The following is a 22,439-nucleotide window of genomic DNA, read 5'->3' as shown; positions in this document are numbered from 1 at the left end:
TCCTCTCATGTTCATGCTTTTGCCTGTCTTTCCACTTCTTTTTTCTCTCATTTATTCTATCTAGGCACCGTCTTCACCCTCCTCACCCTCGGCTAATGAACCAAAGTACGAGAAGCGCTGGCTGGATGCCGTCTCCCTCCCCCTGTCCATGGCTCGAGTCTCTAAACACAAAGCTGGAAGCGATAAATTGAGGTGCGGTAATCCGTCGTGATGCAATTCTAGATCCAAAGCGTGGCACAACCTGGCCGGTTTGTTGGTTTTGCAAGCATTTTTCATCTAAGTGAGTGAGTGTTAAGTCCAATATCTATGCAGCATCATGCTGTGTCTGAAAAGGTCACTGATGCAGATCACAGATAGAGGGGCACTGAGGTTTATAAGAAGTAGCTCTAACTTTGATAGACTGCTGTTGGATTGTAGGAAAACAACACTATATTTCTACTGAAGTAGAACTCCCAACCAACTTAAGTAGAAAAATAAATATTTAAAATGATTGCATTAAAGTTTTAAGCACATAATGTCACTATATGAAATAGAGTCTCCATTTATAATTAGGACTGATGCCTTTGAGTGTATTTATATTGTTAGCAGGAAGTAATTATATTTAGACTCCACTCACTCCAAAAGTAATCTCTTATTATTATTGCTTTGCTCCAAGCATTTGGTGAATTGGACGCCTACGTTTCTACTGTTTGACACCAAGTTGTTAGCTTGAAATTAAAGTGACGTGTGGGCTTCATAGACATGAATATATACAAGCTTATATTATCATGTTCAATTATTTATATATAGATTTGCATTAGCGGATAAAGCTCGATGCTTTCCATTATTATGTGTTATTATTTCTTATAGGAGGACATTTTTCCCTTCATGAACATTGGATACTAATCAGCAACCCTGTTTTGGAAATCTACTTTTCTACAGAATCCAAATCTAACACACCTGCTCCACATAATCAGGCTACTCAATTACATGGATCAGGTCTGTTGGATTAGGTTGGTGATCACTGCCCCAGGCTATATAATGGATATAATGGATCTTATTCTGTTTTTTTTTTTTCTTTCTATACCCTAGCTAGCTTTGGCTTAAATTCTAATATCCATGCAGATTCTCTCCATTACTATTCGTCAAGGAAGCCACAAATAGATTTATTAGTTTGCTTCAAATTCTCTTCACACTTTCATTTCCAAACAGTGTCATATCCCCAGAAAGAGAGATTCATTGATTTTTATCATTTCAAAACTCCTTTTTGAGGCTCCCTGGAGAGTTTGCATCACCCCCCTTTTTTAGACCTAAATTCTTATGCCTTCCCACACCCATTCCCATCCTATTTGTTTCCACTCATTCTGTCGTTCATTCCTCTGTTAGAGCCCTTTCACAATGCATGGCAAAGCCCAATAAAAATGCACTTCTCCTGACTAATGGATTTTTTATTGTGTTCTGTCACTCACACAGACAGTTTCTTGGTTTCAGAGGACTTGACTGCAGCCTCCTGCTAGTTCAAGCAGAACATTACATTCTCCAGGCAATTTCTATCAGAACCAGACCAAGCAGAGTATCGTTCTACTGTACGCATGACCTGTATTAATTTAAATTATGGCACTTTTTAGAAGAAAATATGAGTATATGAGTCTAATTTTGTGACACATTATGGCATTTGGCTGTGGGAGTATGCATTATTTCCAAAAATGTAGATAAAGTTTAAATAATGTTATTTGTATTTGTATATATCATGGTATTATGTGATGTCACTTCAATTTCATGAACAATGAACAATGAAAATACTTTAATTGTGCAGTACCAAACAACACTTAGATTAAACCATTTAAAACTGTACAGTATAAATGTGAAGCATTAAACTCAGTCGTTCTTCTTAATTCCTTTGATTCCCTGAGGAACAAATACTGAAAATGAATAGCTTGTTTGTGTTGTTCATCCAAAACTTTATCTAAATTGCTCAGTGTTCTAAACAAAAAGAACAATATGCAAATCATTCTCATAGCAGGCAGCTCTAATGATGTGCAGCTCTTATTTCTGAATGACCATGAGCTGTATTCCTGTTATTTTTGGATATAGACATTAGTATGTTGTAATAATGAGCACTGAATGTTGGCAGCAACTTTTATTGTCAAGGTTTACTATAGAGTATAGATTACACAGTCATTGCACTGTAACATTTCTAATTCCTGGTGATTATCTTGTGCCACACTACGGTCTCTATTAGATAATATATTACACCAGGGCTTTGGAGAATGCTACCATATACTTGTATGACTTGGACTGACAATAAAGTTCTCTAATCTACTTATTACTCTATTAGCTATTCCCATAAATTCAAATACATATTGACAATATTTATTTTGTCTTTCTAACACTTCATTACATGAATACTAGTCTGACTAATGCCAGAACTTTGGAGGCGAGTTCAAAGGTGAGAAGTCTTTGAAATTGAGACAGCATTAGTGATTTTGAGCTGCTAAGCAATGGGGTGTACTCATTGTTGCGCACAACCAGTGCTGATACTGCAATGGATAATCATTTCTGTTATTAATTTTTTATAAATTTACAGATTATTTCTCTGTGACTTTCAGTATACAGCTTTGTTGTACCATGTTTTGTGGGGGATTGTGTAATACATTAATCCATGTAAAAATGGGCCATAACAGTAAAATGTGTGGAAAAATCCATACATTAAGATGAACTGCAACTGATAGTTACTTCCTTAGTAACTGTTTTATACTGATCAGTGTCACTGTGGTGTACTGTACATTCATACACTCGTTTACACCTAGGGGCAATTTTGAGTCACCAGTACTGGCATGGGGAGGTGAGAGGAAACCAGAGAACCCTGAGAAATATTTGATAATTGTATATAATTTCTATTTAACAAACCTACATTCCTACAAATGCTGTTTAGAGTAGAATCCAGCTAAGCAAGCAGGAAGCGCGCTTTTGGTCATTATTTCTGAATCTTCTGAATTTTGTTGGCGATCTTAGGTTATATTATTAAAAATACATTTCCTACTTTTGAGAGTTCATTCTCTCATCTCTTGAAGACCCTGATAAACACAATTGCTCAACCATCATACAAATGCGTTTTGAAACTAAACTCACAGTCACTTTACTTTCTGTTGAACACAACTGACAGCTGTCATTAAGTAGTCGGTCCACCAAATCAAAAAGTAATTCATCTACACCAGGTCGCAAACACATATATAAATGAAATGTCAAAGCCATCACATTAGATGCAATTGATGACAAGGCTACCATGTATTTTTTTTTATGAACAGTTCAATAAAACTTCAGAAGAAGAATTATACAAAAATAGAAAGAAACTGCTATATCTGAACGTATTTCATTCATAATGACTATTTGCTCAAAAAATGTAAGACTGTAAATAAACATGACCCTTCTATACCTCTGAGAGCATTTCATTCTTAAGAAATGATCTGCATTCTACTAATTACTATAACTATTTATTTATACACATGGCATAACATTTTATTTAGTTGTCTTAATTGCCTTAAAAAATTTCATTTCTGTGGCATCTGTGCTCATCTTACATGACACATTATCATTTGCCTATGTATGGCTGTAACTCAATTTGCTACAAAGACCTGCTCAGCTGAGGCCCGTGGAATTTTCTGTGCTTTATATTAGCAAATATATTCAATTCCACTCTATTCAAACAACCCCCCCCCCCCCCACCCCTTCTCTCTCTCTCTCTCTTTTCCATCCAGGTCAAACAGTTTCGAAGTATTTGCATTAGATGGAGCATGTACCAATGTTCTACAGTTTTGCACTGCAGCAGAAAGTACAGATTGGCTTCAAGCAATATCAACCAATATTAATGATCTGACCCAGGAGTGTGTGAGTATTGTGTAGCATGCAGAACACTGATGAGTATGCTTACTGGATAGCAAAAGCCCCTGAAAATATTAGTATTAGAAATTGGAAGCTCAGATAGATGCATATAACACACACACACAAGACAATTACAGCTAATTCTTTTTTTTCCCCCACCCACTAACATGGGATAGAGGCTGGTGATGAGATAAATTGTTGATTATAGCAGACAGAACAGGTAAAAGCAGCCCATTATTCTGTTTGTACTGAACCTTAGACACAGGAAGTGAGCTATAACATTGAAAGGGTAAAATTTCAACAACACGGTCAGTTATGTGTGGTACTCTTTTAGTGTAACTAGACAGCAGAAATGCCCACATTCCCACAAATAATACTCAGCTCCATTGCATATAAACTTTATTTTCTGCCTTGTTTTTCATAATCTTGTGTGCTTGTGCCGAATTCCCCTGTTGCAGTGTTCAAAACCAAGAACTAAAATCCTACAAGAATGTTTCCTAATGATCTCATTTCCTGTGTAGCGTGTTAATTAGAGCACTGATGATCTAGTGGGCCTTTTCTATAGCTGAGCTCAAACATGTTCTGATTTACTGCCACACAGCTGCCTGGCTTACATGCAATTACTGCCCTTACGTCAGCTAATTATGGATCCAGACACTGATTGCTAAATGTTCAATTAAGTGATGATTGTATGTGTGAGTGGGAAACGGAACTCTGACTTTTATTGTGGTGACCTATAACCCATAAATAGATTGCATGAATCTTGGCTTGTCACTTGTGGCTTTGTGGAAAGAGGTTAGAAAGAGGTTACTAACAGGTCCTGCCCAGCAGTTCAATGTTGCTGAGGTTATTGCATGAGAAATTACCTTTGTCTTTGTTTGTGAGCTTTTGACAATTATTTTTGAACACAGTTACTCATTAACAAAGGATGGAATGGGGTGAATCGGACAGATTTTAGAGTTGCAAAAGTTTTCAGTTGAATAGTGTACAAGATTGTATGAAACTAGAACAATTATGCGCTTTGTCCATTTTTATTTTTGTATAAGCTAACTCCCTGCCAAAATTATTTGATTGCAGTATATGCTATTTTCTACAAAACAGATAGCTTAAAGCTGACCTTTTCTGTAATAGATCATCTGAACAATTGGGCACCAAATGTATTGCATATCACAAGCCTATTTAATAAGGAATAATCAACAATAAGCGATTTGATGCAGCAAGATGCAAAATAGAGTTCTGGTAACCACTTCAAAGATTATTTTCTGAAAAAGGCATGCACCAAAGTGTTTTATTCCACTTGCACCAATGCAGTTTGCTAATGATTACAATTTTGACTTCATTAAGGAATGATATGTCATGGTTTCTGTTAAATTTTAGATACATTTATTGTTGTGGAATCTCTGTGAGACACTTTAGTTCCTGTTATTACTTATGTTATAGTTGTTCCCTCATCAGCCTCCATTTATTATTAGCCTTAGATCATACGGGGCATCTACCTACAAGTCCCTGTGAATAATCTGTTACTTTTTAGCTCATAATATATTAGAACAAATACATTAATATAAACCTATGATGTTAATTACAGCTGGCATTATTGTCCGAGCTCCTGCTGTAGAAAATCACAGACTCAAAGAATCATCATCACCTTCTGACCTATCAGATTTGAGAATTCAACACTGCTGTGGTATAAAGAGAGAATCTGAAAGTAGTATAAAGATTGGAGGTATATGGAGAAGGTTCATTTGCTGTCTTCTCTGAGAAAACTCTTTCTTTGACTGCACTTCAATTCAAAGAATCATTAAGGGCTGATTTCCCTGATACGGGATGACTTGAGTAACTGTGTACATATCTCTATGCATCAAATGATAAAATCATATGACAAAAAAAACAGGGCCAAACTTGTGAATAAAATAACAACATTTTCTTTTGCTAATGGTATCATTTAACTCATTAAACTTTAAGGATTCATTGTAACTACATCATCCTTCCTGTTATTTTTATTTTAGTTAATGAATATTTCATGGTAGTTACTGATTTGTATGTATTAAGTTGAATAACTGTGTAATGAGATCAGAGTTTAAGCTTAGATTCATAATTATAGCTTCATAATAATGAGATGAACTATAAAAATGTTTCCCTTTTTTTCCAGATAAAAAGTGCAAACAAATACTATCCTCCTGATGAGCAGGTATGCCTTTATTACAGTGTGTTCCTACTTATTCTCTACATATTCATAGTGTTCTACATGTGGGTCAAAGAGAAGAAAAGTGTTCATTTTGCACTATATCACCCCTAGCATTCATAAAAATGCTTTCAAGCATTAAAATCTATGATGTAAGAACAGTAATGTACACCATTATTCTGATTAACAGTTTTGCTCTTTAGAATTGTCTCTCCTAATCTGTAATTTGTTCTTGTGAGCAACTTTGAGAGAACAGGGAAGAAAGAGTGGGATGATATAATATACCTGTGTATGATTTTTGTGTGTAAAATATGATTCATAGAATTGAAATGAAAAAATGAAATCATTCTGACCTATATCATCAAGGGTGAAAAAGGCTGATCAACTTTGTCTCTTCTATTCTATATTCAGTTATTATGTGAATTTCAGTAGTATTGTTACAGTTACATAGGCATCTATGAATATAAGATTATTTGCAGTTGGTTATAAAAAAAAAACCCAAACCTTTTATATACACTAGAAGTCAATGGAAGGTGGTGGAGTGTGTGTACAGTGCTCGATGTGTGAAACTCTCTGCAGATTGTGGGAAATCGATTTTCAGCCCGCCAATGTTTCTCTGTGCAGATCATTCATATGGGTTGGGTGTGCGAGCACCTTCACAGGAGCAATGCCAACCAGGTTCAAAGCTACAAGTTCTTGGCATTGAAAGGCTCCTCTCTCTACATTCTCAGGGGCCCTCCTGTAAGTCCATAACTCTGTGAAGTAAAAGCCCAAACACTTTCTGCACCAATTATAAATCATAAAGAGTACAACCCCACCCAAGGACACTTTTAAGCCAAGGGGATAGGGCAGTCAATCTTGTGTTTGGCTGTGTTCCTTCCATAAACATCTTTTAGGCAGCTCTGGTTCTTTGCGGATGTCAGCGCATCCTTCATAGTCATATATAATGAGTCCATTAGTTTTAATGGATTGTATAGAAGAAAAGCTATTACCAGCACTCATAATAGGACATAAGTTATTTGTGACAAATGTTTTATCATTTCATTTCTTCCACTGAAATGCAGCCTAGCATTGCTTTTGTATTCATTTGAGTTCTAAAACTCTTCTACTTCAGTAATACAGTGACAAAACTTTGGCTTAGTAAATAATTATGTTTTAGATTTATTACAAGCCCAATTCCAAAAAAAGTTGGGATGCTGTGTAAAATCTAAATAAATCTAAATAAAAACAATGCAATGATTTGCAAATCGCATAATCCCATATGTTATTCACAATAGAACATAGAAAACATATCAAATGTTTAAACTGAGTAAATGTACCATTTTAAGGAAAAAAAAAGGTCATTTTGAATTTGATGGCCGTAACACGTCTCAGAAACGTTGGGACAGGGGCAACAAAAGGCTGGAAAAGTAAGTGCTACTAAAAAGAAACAGCTGGAGGAAAATTTTGCAACTAATTAGGTTAATTGGCAACAGGTCAGTAACATGAATGGGCATAAAAAGAGTATCTTAGAGAGGCAGAGTCTCTCAGAAGTAAAGATGGGATGGAATCTGGATGGAAGCATATGTTGCTCTAAGACCTGTGCATACCTTTCAGCATTGATGGTGCCTTTCCAGATGTGAAAGCTGCCCATTCCATAGGCACTAATGCATCCCATACCATCAGAGATGCAGGCTTTTGAACTGAGTGCTGATAAAAAGCCGAATGGTCCCTCTCCTCTTAGTCCTCTTTACTTTAGGGGACGTGGCGTCCATGGTTTCCAAAAAGAATTTAAAATTTCGATTCGTCTGACCACAGAACAGTTTTCCACGTTGCCTCAGTCCATTTTAAATGAGCTTTGGCACAGAGAAGACAGTGACGTTTCTGGATCATGTTCACATATGGTTTCTTCTTTGCATGATAGAGCTTTAACCAGCATTTGTGGATGGCATGGAGAACTGTGTTCACAGACAATGAGTTCTGGAGGTGTTTCTGAGCCCATGAAGTGATTTCCATTACAGAATCATGCCTGTTTTTAATGCAGTGCTGCCTGAGGGCCCGAAGATCACGGGCATGTAATATTGATTTTCACCCTTGTCCCTTGTGCACAGAGATTTCTCCAGATTCTTGGAATCTTTTGATGATGTTATGTACTCTAGATGATGAGCTTTTTTACATTGAGGAACATTATTCTGAAATTTTTTTTGGAGATTGAATCTCTGCCCATCTTTACTTTTGAAAGACTCTTTTTATACCCAATCATGTTACTGACCTGTTGCCAATTAATTTCCAGCTGTTTCTTTTTAGTAACACTTATTTTCCAGCCTTTTGTTGCCCCTGTGCCAACTTTTTTGAGATGTGTTGTGGCCATGAGATTCAAAATTGCCTTATTTTTTCCTTAAAATGGTACATTTACTCAGTTTAAACATTTGATATGTTTTCTATGTTCTATTGTGAATAACATATGGGTTTATGAGATTTGCAAATCACTGCATTGTTTTTATTTACATTTATTTATGTTTTACACACACTTTTTTGGAGATGGGGTTGTATTGTCAGTGGCATAGATGATAAACATCTGGATTATGAAAAACAATTTATTTATTAAGTTCAATGATAAATCAGTATATCTGTGTCAGCTCAGCTTGTGGTACACACTCAGAATAAATTGTTATATAAATGTTTCAGCTCTTTGGGTCACGCAGAAGGATATTGAACAGATATGCAAATTTGCAGATAAAATTTGCTGAGCTACAGTTTCACACAATATCAAAAATCTTCTAAAAACTGAAACTGCTAAGCACCACAGTGCAGAGTTTTCTTTCACTGTACTATGAATGTTGTATAAGAACACTCAGTGCAATGTTGCTTTCCACCCCCCAGGCTGGTGCGTCAGAATGGGCTCAAGCTGAGTCCACATTTAACCTCTGTGAGGTTCTCTTTAAGGTTCATAAGGTAAAGTTCTATGTTTATTATTAGCTTTTTATGCCAGCAGCAGTATGTGCTAATAGCTGTTCTGCTCATGTGCAACAGGGTCACCATAAATGATCATGTAGTGTATAATGAGTTGGCCATGTTTCTCTGTATAGCTGTGGATAGCTGAGGACTGTTGGATTCAACCGAAGCTGTGCGTGGGCCTGCAGCAGGACTGTGAGCTGCGGGACAGTGAAGGGTTCAGCTTTAGTGTGCTGGTGGGTCACGGGCAGAGCTACTGCTTCAGTGTGGAGCTGGGTACAGAGCTGGCACTCTGGGAAAAAGCCTTCCAGAAAGCTGTGTTCATGGAGGTGCAGAGAACAGGGGTGAGTGCAATGGATTCTGTGGAAAGAAATCTCAAGCTGGTGTTTCATGATATGTATTATGTATAGATGCTTTGGGACTTTATAAAGATTAGAATATCTGAAACAAACAAAGTTGGCATTATTAAATAGACTTATATATATATATATTTATTTATTTATTTATTTTAAACCACAGTTAGGTGTGCATTACATGATTTTAATGCATGACAAGATGAGGTAAAGAACCTCAGCGGAGAGTATTAAAATACGTGTACTGCACACCTAGCTGTGGATTATCCCGCTTATACCATGGTCACTTGCCAGCATTGACTAGTTAAAGCTGTCATTGATGTTTGCAGTTTAAAATGTGACTGAAAGGATAAAAATAATGTTTCATTTTTGTTAGCTGTTTTATATATAGTTGTTAGATCTAGAATTCTGCCCACTCTAAATCATACACAGAGATAAAGTAGTGCAATAAGATTACATTTATTTCAATGAATTATAATAAATAGCGTGAGAGTGAAAGATAGAGAGAGAGAGAGATTGTACATCTGTTAATTATATGATTCAATACTGAATATTAAAATATTGACCTGAAATGTTTTTTTTTTTGTTTGTTTGGTTTTTTTTGGACAAGCAAACATTTGATCCTCTTTGAAACAAATGACATAAAATATTTTGTGGTCATTTTCACAATTTAAATGAACAAAAAACAAATCAGTAATATGGAAAAAGTAAGTACACCCCTACATTTATCACACCTTCAAATCCATAAAATTAGAATCAGGTGTTCAAGATTGGGTGCCAGTGATTAGAACCTGCTTAGGGAGTGCAGGTGGAACCTGTCTTATTTATACCTCTTTCATATCTAGTGTCTGGTGTTCCCTTTACTATTGAGGTGTGTGGTGTCATCATGCCAAGATCTACAGAGCAAAAACGTATATATATTGCTAAAAAGTGTTAATTTCATCTATGTATGGAGGCTTTTGTGACTCCCTGTAGAATTTATTATGATTAATTACTACAAAATAAGTTTCCATATAAATATACTGTATATGGTCATTAAATACATTCATTCTCAATTTCTTGATATCAAATCAGTTCACCATTATATTTTAATCTAAGAACCATTTTATCAAGTAACACAGTATAATAACTACTTCAGTTGTAATTTATCCAAATTGCTAAATTTTATACATTTGCATGAAGAAAGAAAACTAAACTTTTGCAGTAGACATGTGTTTATTATTTTGTAACCTGTTTGTGTGTGTTGGTAATAATTTATATATTGATGTTATTATCTGTGATGTCTTCTCTTTACAATGAAAGGCAGACAGAAATCTAATTTACTTGGATGTTGATAAATGTCTGTTTATGTTGATGTAAATGTCTGTCAGAATTGTTACAGATATAATTATAGTATGACTTAGTAATTCACTGATGAACCCAGCCAATAATTACATCTTAAGGATTTTTTCTTCTAATTTATATGGTATATCATACTATTTTAGGTACAGTGACCTCTTAACATGAAAACATGTGTATTACCAGTCCACAACACAGTCATTCTGAATAAATGATACAGTTTTTCATGTACAAGTGAACCATTGCTTTTAATTATCCTGGCAGTCCAGAACAGAAATGTGAAACTGGAGGCAAGCCTACTTCCCCCCTGTGATTTGTTCCTTTTTGAACATTATTATTGCTTTAATTAAATTTCACTAAAGAAACTGTTTTGTAAGACTTACCCTCACTGAGCCGTTAAATTGCCTCTGCTGCACAAAGCAGTGGCTGGCGGCATCATTGGTTTAGTGACAAACTCCAGTAGGATAACTTTTGTAAAGTGTGAGCTGCCTTAAGTTCAGGAGGTGAAGGATGTAATCCTTAATCAGTCATTAAGAACGTTGCTCTTTAGGGCCAGGGAAGGTCAAACACATAACTTTCTTCAGCTCTAAAGCATAGAATGCATGTATAAATTAAATGATTATGGTAAACATTCCACACTTGGCATTTCTTTCACATCATATCATTCTACAAGACGTGAATAACTGGGTATACAGAACTACAAGGTTGGACTAAATAAAAGCTAGTCTTTTACTGAGAGCTTAAATGGACAATAATGAATGGTCTTTTCTTTTCCCAGGCTTTAGCTGATAGCCACTTAAGCTGTCTAGCAAACCAGCACATAGTGCTTAGAAAATATTAACATCTTAATGTGTAATGAGAACATAAATCGAAAATTATTTCAAACTAGTCAACCAAGCTGCATACTATCATGGTTTGTTTTCATCCGAATTCATCCAGGCATGCTTATTAAAGAACATCTTCAGATGTCAGGTCAAGGATTTAAAAAATGGCCAGCAGTGCTTGATATAATATTCCTTATTCTCAGAATAGAAATAGAGGTTGAGAAAAGGCAGCTCAAAGCCTGAGGGCTGTGATGCTCGGTACCCTTAACTAGAGACATTTATAAATAATACAAAGGAAAGAAGCTGTCAGAAAAGATTAAAATCCATATAATACAGCAGAAACACAAATACAGCATGTGTAAACCCTTCCGTATTCCTCACTGTGGTTCTGCACCGAGGTTCTTTACAAACCCCAAGAGATTGTCTGCATCCTTCTCTGTAAAATGGTGTTTTTTTTCCCCAGCTTGGTAGGTCTGTAAGACGGCAGTACTAGAGGTTTGTGAAAGAGCATGACAGATATAATAATCATATTATGTTCTGTGGGCTTTTCAAGTGGCGAAGTCATGGGGAGTTCAGGAGCATGATTCCTCCAAGTTCTTTTTCTTTCCCCTTTAACTATGTGAATAGCTCCCAAGCCAAGCTCCTAAGTGAAACAGTTGAAAAGTTCACATTAGATTTAAAAGTAGAACGAGGAAGAAGCTCCTCTTTCAGAATGTATTAATTGAGATTAAAGACTTGGTGCCCTTAATCCAACCAGTAAAATCCCTGTTATCAGTATGCAAAACTGGAGTCTTCAGTGGTTCAGCTGCATGTAGTGTCCTTATTTGGATATAAATATGGTTAAGGACTCCATTAAACAACGTGTGAGGCTGGTTTGTAAACCTACCACTTTCATCGTGTCAGAAACATGTTTATTGGGTGTAATTAATTAGGATTTTAATGCTTGATTTCATGGCTGACTTAAAGACCAAAGTTAAACTCCATGTGGCTTGGTTTCTTCCAGTCATCAGAGCTACTTGAGTTGTTGATGAGTTTATTCTGCATGTGTGAGCATGCCCAGTGTGAAGATTATCCCTAGGCATTTTGCAGAGAAGGCTTGCATGTGGCTTTGTCAGTGCTTTACACAAAATGGAAACAGCCGAAGGAGGAAAAAAGCACCCAGCCTTATTGTTGTAAACTTGAGTCATTGTTCTATGTGGGGCTAGTGAATGTGATGGAGAATTTCAATTAGTGGGTTATCCTCTGTTCTCCAGCCAATTAGTCAAACCTCCTGTGGTCTGTAATAAGTGCTCAGCAGTTAAAGCTTAGGCTGCAATTCAAAAAGGTACAGTGTAAAATAAACATGACCAGCAAGAAAATAAAAGACCTTTCTTTTGTTTTTTTGTCCAGTTCATTTAAACATGACTCGCTTGATGATTATAAGGTCAGCACTTTGTGCCAAAGGTGCACAGTGGTATTGTTGTTGTCACCAGCTGAAGTGAGATGAAGTTCTGGTACTCTGTGGTTAGTGCGGCAACAAACATGCATGGATTTCAGCATTAAGAAGACAGATCAGATTTAAGCTTCAGTCAAGCTGATGGGTAAATCCTAAAGCACTCTTCACTATGTGTTTATTGAATTCCCAGAGGAAACTCTCCAATTAGCTCTGTATAGTCTATACTTTGCATGTCACAGACAGTGCTCACACAAGGCGACATCAGGCTTTTCCTGTCAGATGAATGTCTCTTGCCTCGTAAGTCATGGCAGTGTGTCTGGGAACGAAGCACGTGTCACATTTTGCTGACAGGCACTGTGATCAAGGCCATTAGCAGTCCACCCTTGTGCAAAAGGAAACGTGGAAATAAAGTGCGGCAAAATCTGGCATGCATTTTAAGATACCAGATTTAAGGATGCTAACATGGATTCTAAGGATGCTGTACTGTTAGAAATGTAGAATAGTTCTGAAATTCTGGATGATTGCTTTCAATTTGCAAGGGAATAAAACCATTGTAGTGGCGATTGTCAAATATACAGCAGCAGAGAGCTACAAAGAGCCGAAGAAAAGGTTTCTGTTCTGGACAAATGCTTTCAGAGAACTGCAGCTTTTCTAGAATTTATAAACCTATAGGCTGTGTGACATATGCTTTATGGCTATAAAATGAATAGTAACAGGGGCCCAGGAGAATGTGTGATAAAGCCAGCATGAGTGGACATATTTTCCATATTAGTCAATGATATGAAGCAACACCAAGAAGTCATGGCTTGTAAATTTTAATGGCTTCACTTTAAATACAACAGATTTGTTTTTGTTACAGGTTGACCAGATCACTGAGTGACCATAAAATCTCCCCAGCTGATGTCTAATTGATTTAACCTGGCCACTAACTCCATAGTCACAAATTTCATGCATAAAAATGTTGCCTCTCAGTGGAGGATGTGATGGTCATTTAGAAACCGAAGTCAGCAGTAACCCAGTAGCAGCACAGCTACAGTACAGCAATATTGTATATGGTGAATAGTAATTATTTTGGCTAAACACAAATGCCCATTTCTCTGACTACAGTAATTATGGAGTGAGATGTTATTAGTCAACAAAAGAAAAAGAAACATGGTTATCAAGGTTTTCACGGCTATCTTTAGTCCGTTTCTTTTTATTCCCATTAGCACATCGCTCATGGTTTTGCTAGAAAGCAAGAGAAATGGCTCGAATAAGATAACGCCCTCTGGCAGCGTGTCCTCTAAGACAGATTATAACTAAATTGTTCAGTAAGAACAATAACTAAATTGTTCTGTATTGACTTCATAATATATTCATTAGATTTCAAACCCGTTGATTTTTCTCATTCTCCTCTCTGCTAAAAAGACAAGTGCTGGGCAGCTGTTGCCATAGAGACTGAAGTCTACCTGTCCTTTTCCTGGGGAAAGTGACAAATATTCACCTATTTACATCAGCATGAATGAAATAGTTCGATAATATGGGCAGGCAGTACTGACCTAGTGCACTGAAGTGCCTGTTTGATATGTTGTGTTTCTAATTTTAATTTCTCATGCTTCACATTAACTGCTAACTTTTTTTCCTTACTTCATAGTCAAAAACCTACATGTGCAGTAGCCAAGGGAAAATACTGTGCTTTACAGTCGACTTTGAATCCGGCTTCTCCTGCTCTGAGAGCATTTCAAAGGTAATAAGGACTAAAAATATGTTGGTCTTGACTCCATCTTTACTCTTGGTGACACAGGCCTGTGTGCCACTGGAGGGTTTAACATGTGCTAATTTTGGGCCAAAAGGAAGGATAGTTCAGAGCCTTCAAAACTTTCATATTCATCAGCTTGCGCTGTGAGTAATGTCTAATTAAAGTACATTTCCAGGCAACTTTCCCCTTATTATCAAAACATGGCTAGATAAAATGACTCATTATTAGATCTGGATTATTATAAGCTTGACTTATAGACCAGTCTGAATATTATTGGCCTATACAAGGCTGACAGGCTGTTCTAAATCTGGCCTGCATTGTTAAAGGTTTGAAACTAATTTGCATAGGAGTGAGTGTGTGTTAGCTGATTGGTTTTGCTCTATAAGGCGGCCACAATAACTGGCGCTGACGAATATGCAAACGAGGCCCGATCAGGCTTTTCAGCAGCTCTTAATGAGCTGCTTTCACTACAGACTCCAGCTGTCCATCTTTGTTTAGGACTTAGAAGAGCTCTATGCTCATGGGCTGGTACATCAGTCCATTTGTAAAGTCCTTCTATATGAGCCAGGCAATTAATACAATCCATTTTGAATAATAAAGCAAGGATGTGGAGTGAAAAATGGCCACGAATACAGTAAGCGTGCAGTACCAGCTGATGCAATCATAACTACATATTTATTTAGCATATGACATTGTCATATTACTCTCTGAAGAGTAAACAAACATCACCTTTATCCTTTTCAGCTGTTCTTCTGTTCTTTATTAATGGCTTCCACTCTTGGCTTAGAACTGAATATACAATCCCACACAGTCAGAGATAGATTTGTTGAGGACCGGGGGTACGGAAGCCTTTCTGACATTAGCAGTCTCAGAAATACAACGGCAATTCAATATCCTGCACACAAATTCCAAGCCATTTGTCAACTTTAACTTAGCTTTAGTGTTGCGACCTGACTGCTTTATTTGATTTATTCTGGTCTTGTCATCCACAGAAAGTCATTTGGAGATATAAATTTTCCCAACTGAAGGGTTCCTCAGATGATGGAAAGACAAGAGTAAAACTTTTATTTAAAAATTCAGAAAACCAACAGATAGAAATGAAGGTAAGTTGTGTATATTCAGTACATTAATGCAATCCATGCCATCAGACTTGTAGAATCTCAAATGACTTTTAAAACATGTGCAAAATGTCTGGTTAAGAATGAAGTATGATTACTCATTCTTTAGCAGATGAGAATTAGATGGCTTGGTAAACACTTGTTTCCCATCTCACATGTTTTCATGGTTCGCTCTTGCTAGTAATTGGAGAACAGTAAATGTTGGGCATGTGGACTTTTTTACTGGATTTTTTTATGCATTAGACACTAAACATCTAGACAATTAAATTGCTTATTGTGATTTTTTTAATGGTAAACTGCAAGCAGGGAAAAATCAATATTGCACAAGCTTAGCATGTGCAGTTTGTGGCAGACGTTACAGCTGTGCAACACTAAACCTGCGGCTGAAACAAGAACTTTATTATCATAAACTGCTGATGAAGAACATTATCAGTGTCTTAAGAGCTCTATAATGTTCAAGCACTATGTGTAGAGGTTTAGAGTCAAACCTCTGCTGGTCCTGAGCAATAACAACCAAACACAACAGTTTTGTAGCATCAGAGTTTAATCCTGAGGTACATTCAGTTTAACTAACACAATGAAAAAGATGGAACCCTGCTTCTGTAGTGACAGTCCAATTTTGGTGTCACTGATACTTCAGGCTCTGATGAGGCTCAGTATCTGCTTTCATATAAATATCTATGAAGTGAGCTTTATTGCTATAATGGTACTGCTATCACAGAGCTTTTCAGGTTGTTCATACCCTCTCCATTTCCAAGTAATGATAAAATAGCTACAATAATCTTGCTCATTTTTTCATATTTTGGTTTTCACACCCTTTAATGTTAGATACGTGTTTTACACATTTTCAAATTTCTGTCATTTTAAATTAGATAGCATTAGTACTTTGCAAAATGTTTTTTTTTTTTCACACTTCACCAGACATGTTGCACATATACATATAAGGAATATTGGATATAATTAAAATATTTACTAAAAATGACCTCAATCTGCATTACATCACATGCATCCCATTGCAATTGATCCTGGAAAATAAACCTTGATTTAATACATAAAATTGTATTTTTGGAGATCTGGTGACTTTGTCTTTTTTCATTGACACAATCAGGAGCTGGAGTTTGCTAACCTGACAGCTGTTCTTCACTGTATCCACTCCTTCATAGCTGCCAAAGTGGCCTCAGTGGATCCACTCTTTGTCAACAATCAAAGCATCACACGAAAGTACATGTACAACAGCTAGAAACACAAGTGTTGTAGGGAACATGTACCATCTTGTCTGTGGTTTCATCTACTATTTTATGCACAATATCTATGAATATATCTAGTTCTTGTTATTTTTGTATGACTCTTCTAAACTAAAATGTTAAAGAAAAAGAACTTTTGGATTAGATGATATTTTGACATGCACTGATTAATGGTTTGGTACTTGATTATCCTATCTTCACTGGTCTGCTTAAAATGAATTCATGTTGATCATGTAGCAAAGCAAATGTTCACATGTAGTACATGGCATTATGGGTTTGTAAATGCATGCATTGCATTTAACACTTTACAGACCATTACGGGTGAACCTTGGAAGAAGTTAATACTCTAATATGAACTTCTGTCCTTGTGTCTTTATCTAAAGTCATTGACCGATGATTATGATTATCCCTAAATCAATGTACAGGTTCAACTGTTAAAATATATTTTTCACGATTGCAATCTCCATTATTATACGTTGATCTTGTTTTATCAAACTGCTGCACAGTAACTGCAACAAAGCCTCAACTTTTAGCAACTTTTAGCATGAACTGAAAGTGGCATAATTTTGTATTGAAGTGTCCATGATTATCATCTTTTCAATCTAAAATTCCTTAACAGTAACACATTTCACAGATTTGTAGTATAGTTGTTTGATTAAATAGTAATTAGATCACGTAAGGTCGACCAACTACCTTCATACAGAAGTTTCTTTCTCTTTCTAATCTGTGATCAAATTGAAGGCCCATAATTTGCCACATTGTTCTGTATGGTGTTATTCAGTACCTTTCCAAATAAAGGAGCAGTTAATTAACTGTTGACAAAAAGGTGTATGATCTCTTTTGTGCCCAGATCTCTTTTGTGACCAGAGTACTGATAACACTTTGGGATGTTTAAAACTGACAGGACTCTTTGTACTGTCTCTGCTCATTGTTCATTGCTATGCTGACAATTAGTGCAATTACAGAAGATAAACACTAATGTACCATGCAAAGTGAAATTAAAACTAGGCTACATTAATTGTTCTGCCTCTGAACTGCTTCTTGAACTGACTCTGAATTTCAGTAAAAAAAATAATGTACATCATTAAAAAAAATTGTTTAATTGATCCTATTTCTTGGATTTAGTTGACATTACAAGCTCAGAACAAAAGGATCATCTGAAGCACTTTAGTGTGAAGCAAAACCCTTCAGAGAGTGAATTCTACGGTAGCAGCACTCAGTTCTATTCAAAAAATTCCTGCAGACTACTGGGCAAAAGGAAGACAACTACTTGAAACTGAACATTTCTGAATAGAGGAAGGCTTAAATGAGCTCTGTTAAAATAAAACAGCATTTTTAATTTGCATTACAACCTCAAAAGAGATGACAAGATCTTGCTAGGTGGAGCACTTCGACACAGTCTCTTACTGTTAAATTATGCACACACCTTCACACAGGAAAAGTTCCTGACTGAAGAGGCTTGTAATTCAGTGCTCAGGCTTTGTGTCATATGATGCAAGCTATGTGAGGTTAATGTGCACGTACTGATGCAGAATAATCACAGTTCCAGTTACCTTCAACAGATAAAAACGGATGTGAACACTTGGATTTCTTAAATCCCTTCAAGGTCTTAAATGTTAGGTGTGTGTGAGGTTGGACAGATTTATGCAGGGCTGGAAAAATAATTCAGTACTTTACAGTACTTTAAAGTACTAATTACAAGTCATATAGGTATCTTCTTCTTGCATCAAGCAATACTCTGACTATGCAATACATTAGTCAAATGGTCTCAGTTTAATATTCAGTCATTTCAGTTTAGCATCCAATTAAGTTCATCAGTGTAGAAAAAAAAAAAAATATCCAAGCTGTGGTGTTGACCTTGAAGATGAACACCCGTAGCCTTACCTTACTCTCAGTAAAATTTTTCAATATGCTATTGTAAGCAAAGGCTTGTATAAAGTGAGGTATGTCCTTGCCTCCCTAGAAGGCATGAATGGCATCTAATTTGAAAAAGCATGTTGAGGTAAGTTTTGCTAATATATGCTAAAATTAACTGGTTTTATTTAACTAGCTTAGCCTGTTTTCTTCACTAATGCCAAGTTAGACTAGCATCGATTCTAGTAGTTAATGTACAGTAACTGGTTAGGCAGCAAGTCAAATTCTAGCTAATGGTAAACATGAGTTATTTACAGGATAGAGTGTTTCTTCTGATAAATTCCTTATCAAACATAGTATGCATATAACCAGATTATTACAGAGTATAGAGATCAAATAATGTTTTCAGGCAAAAAGGGCATAGTTACTTTTAAAATGAGAATCATCTTCTAACATCCATCCATTTTCCATACTTCCAACCCCAGAGGTGTGAGGCAAATATGCTAACCACTACATCTTCTAACGGTTTTAGATAAGTAATAAAAGTTACTTTTCACATGAAAATACAACATTAACTTAATTTTTTCACTGAGTGATAACTTTGACGTACATGGCAGTCTAGTGTGTATATTTTTGAGGTTTCTACCTACGTAAGCTGTGCACTTGAAGAACAGCAGAAAAGACTACAAAATCAAGTGGCTTTTGTGTGGGGTCAGCAGAGTATGACTGTGTCCTCTCAGAAGGAGAAAACTCCAGAACAGAGACATATGTGAGTACACATCGAGAGCACGATACCGCACCGAGAGACATGCAGTAAGAAAATTTACATTCAGATATTATTTAGAGGAGCCTAATTATTGCTTATTCATAAAATGGTTTGGGTGGTAAAATATTCTGTGTTAGATTTCCCTTGCTGATGTATATATTAGCATGTGATGCAGACACAACTATAGCATATATATTTATAACGTTTAAAATTTTTGAATAACTGTAGTTTGTCCTCTGTGAGTTGGAAAAACAATAGTAGAATTGTAGCAATAATGGTAAAATGCTCACAGACTATATATTTATTTCTTTTTTTTTTGTTTTAGCTCTGTAACAATGTTGAACTCTACACCCAGGCTGCTACTTTGCTGTATTTTGCTTTCATACACATCTGCAGATAAAACTCCACCTGAACGTAGGTCATGTTTTATTCATCACGTAGAATGTACCTGATTTATCTCCATTATACATCTTACTTTATTTTGCATATTAGCACTTCAGCTAATAGCATAGTGCAAAAGCAGTATAATAAATAATCACATGGGGTACACAGAGTTTTAAATCAAATTCTCTGTAACCTGGGTGATAAGATGTGCTTTTGTGACTGTTTGTGGTAATTAGCTGAGGTCATTATTCATCACCCAGCAGACGTATTATAGATTATTCAGCCTTTGCACATTCACATTCATAAGGAAATTAGTTAGAATTTATCTGTAAGATATTCTTAACTTAGCTACAGTTGAATTTGGAGAAACCACTTAAAGCATTCATTGTGTTGAACTATTTCAGTTGCTTTTGTTTGATTTGTCTGTAAATTTTGACAATAAACCTGATTTTCAGTACGGGTTGAATAATTTTGCAACTGAAATAAACTAAAATAATAATTTTGCAACTGCTTGCAACTGAATATATACTGGAACAGGCAGGATCACTGTATTGATAATTGTTATTGTATTGAACATATCTTGAAAATAAGCCGAATATACACCAACGGTCAAAAGTTTAGACAGACTTATTCTATGTTTTTATTTTACCCGCACATTTGAGAATAATAAAGTCATCAAAACTGTGGAGTAACACAAATGGATCTATGGGAATTATGTTGTGATGAAAAATCCAAAATAAATCAAAATAATTTTGTATTTTAGCATCTTCAAAGTAGACACCCTTTTTACCTAGAATTTCTAGAAATGTATTCTTGGCATTTTCTCAATATCTTGAGGAATCCCCCTAAGATGCTTTTTAAACAGTATTAAAGGAGGTCCCACCAATGCTGGACTCTTATTGGTTGCTTTTCAGAATATTTCGCTCCAAGTCATCCATCCAAGTGCCCTCCACTAATATTGGCACACTCGGTAAAAACTGCCTTGTAACCTTTTGATCTTTTGTTTAAAAGGTTTATCCATAAAAAAAAAATATTAATATTGTTAAATATCGGTGTGCAACAATTATTGGCACCCCTATGAATTCATATGAGAAAAAGATATTTGAAGTATATTCCCATTGATATTTTTATTTTTTTTTTAGTACACCTGGGTGACCAGGAACAGGAAATTGTTCAACCATGACTTCATATTTCACAGACATATAAATATAAGGTAACAGCTAGGCCAAATTCCTTTAGTCATTCATGGGTAACACCAAGGAATATAGCTGTGATGTGTGGCAAAAGGTTGTTGAGCTTAACAAAATGGGAAGTTACTATAAGAAAATAGCAAATGCATTGAAAATGCCCATTTCCACCATCAGGGCAACAATTAAGAAGTTCTGGAAATGTTATGAATCAACCCGGAAGAGAATGCGTGTCTATATAATGCACTGTTCTGTGAAGAGGATGGTTCATGTGTGTGTATGTATGTGTGTGTATATATATCTACACATACATATACACACATATATATATATATATATATATATATATATATATATATATATATATATATATATATATATATATATATATATATATATATATATATATATATACACATACTAATATCTGATTTAAGGCATTTATAGAGCATTTCTGATTCGTAAAGTTTGCTGCTGTGTTCTTTTTTTGGAGAGCTTAGGATATATAGACGTATATAAGTATATGATAAGTATAAGTATATTAAGTATAAATGTCTGTGGTTGAGGTGAAATTTAGGAAGCTTTACTTCTTTCAGTGATCAAACTTTAACTACAGGGTGTCCCAAAAGTCTCCATACATAGGAGAAATGAACACTTTTTAGCCAAATTTCTTTCAATTTTTTCATACATGGTTTATATTATATATTTTTTCAGATAGTCTTTAAGATTGCCTTTGACAAAATAAGAATGCATTGGTGTACCAGGAAAAGATACAGCACAAAGATAATTTAAAGGAATACATGCGAAGTGCAATTGCATGCACGACACCAAATGTGTTAACAACAGTTCATCATGAGTGGGAGAGACGACTCTGTGTGTGTTTACAAAGAAATGGCAATCATATAGAGGATGCTTTGTAGATAAAGTTACATTTTGCTAAAAAGTGTTACCTTCCCCTGTGTATGGGGTTTTTTTGGACACCCTTATTATTTAACAGTAGTCTATTATTATTATATAAAAACTATAATAATAAAAGTGAATACTATTCAGACTTTAGGTGCATCATACAGTAATAGCTAACCATAATAACTGAGCCATTTGCCCCTTCATTGTATGTCACAGTGTGGATTTTTAACTTCTACAGTATAAGTCCCATAAAACATGTCGTCTTTGCGTTTCTCAGAAACTTTGATAATTTCTTCAATACAAGAGAGTCTTCAG

The 22,439-nt window shown here is 35.6% G+C and overlaps 1 protein-coding gene across 1 annotated transcript in view; it reads left to right on the top strand.

Moving 5' to 3' along the window:
* The window catches only part of sntg2 (syntrophin, gamma 2), a 34,929-nt gene extending 17,838 nt beyond the window's left edge, over positions 1-17,091 (top strand). The window contains exons 8-16 of the mRNA XM_053633243.1: positions 65-192; positions 3,738-3,867; positions 6,011-6,049; positions 6,668-6,784; positions 8,906-8,977; positions 9,112-9,321; positions 14,561-14,653; positions 15,658-15,768; positions 16,892-17,091. Coding sequence (XP_053489218.1) covers positions 65-192; positions 3,738-3,867; positions 6,011-6,049; positions 6,668-6,784; positions 8,906-8,977; positions 9,112-9,321; positions 14,561-14,653; positions 15,658-15,768; positions 16,892-17,023 — 1,032 coding nt within the window. The 3' untranslated portion in view covers positions 17,024-17,091. The remainder of the gene's footprint in view (positions 1-64; positions 193-3,737; positions 3,868-6,010; positions 6,050-6,667; positions 6,785-8,905; positions 8,978-9,111; positions 9,322-14,560; positions 14,654-15,657; positions 15,769-16,891) is intronic.
* Positions 17,092-22,439: the final 5,348 nt, after the last annotated feature.

The sequence above is a fragment of the Ictalurus furcatus genome, chromosome 9 (assembly GCF_023375685.1).
Source record: "Ictalurus furcatus strain D&B chromosome 9, Billie_1.0, whole genome shotgun sequence".
Taxonomy (NCBI): domain Eukaryota; kingdom Metazoa; phylum Chordata; class Actinopteri; order Siluriformes; family Ictaluridae; genus Ictalurus; species Ictalurus furcatus.
The sequence above is the reverse complement of the archived record's forward strand: the minus strand, read 5'-3'. Positions and strand labels throughout refer to the sequence as shown.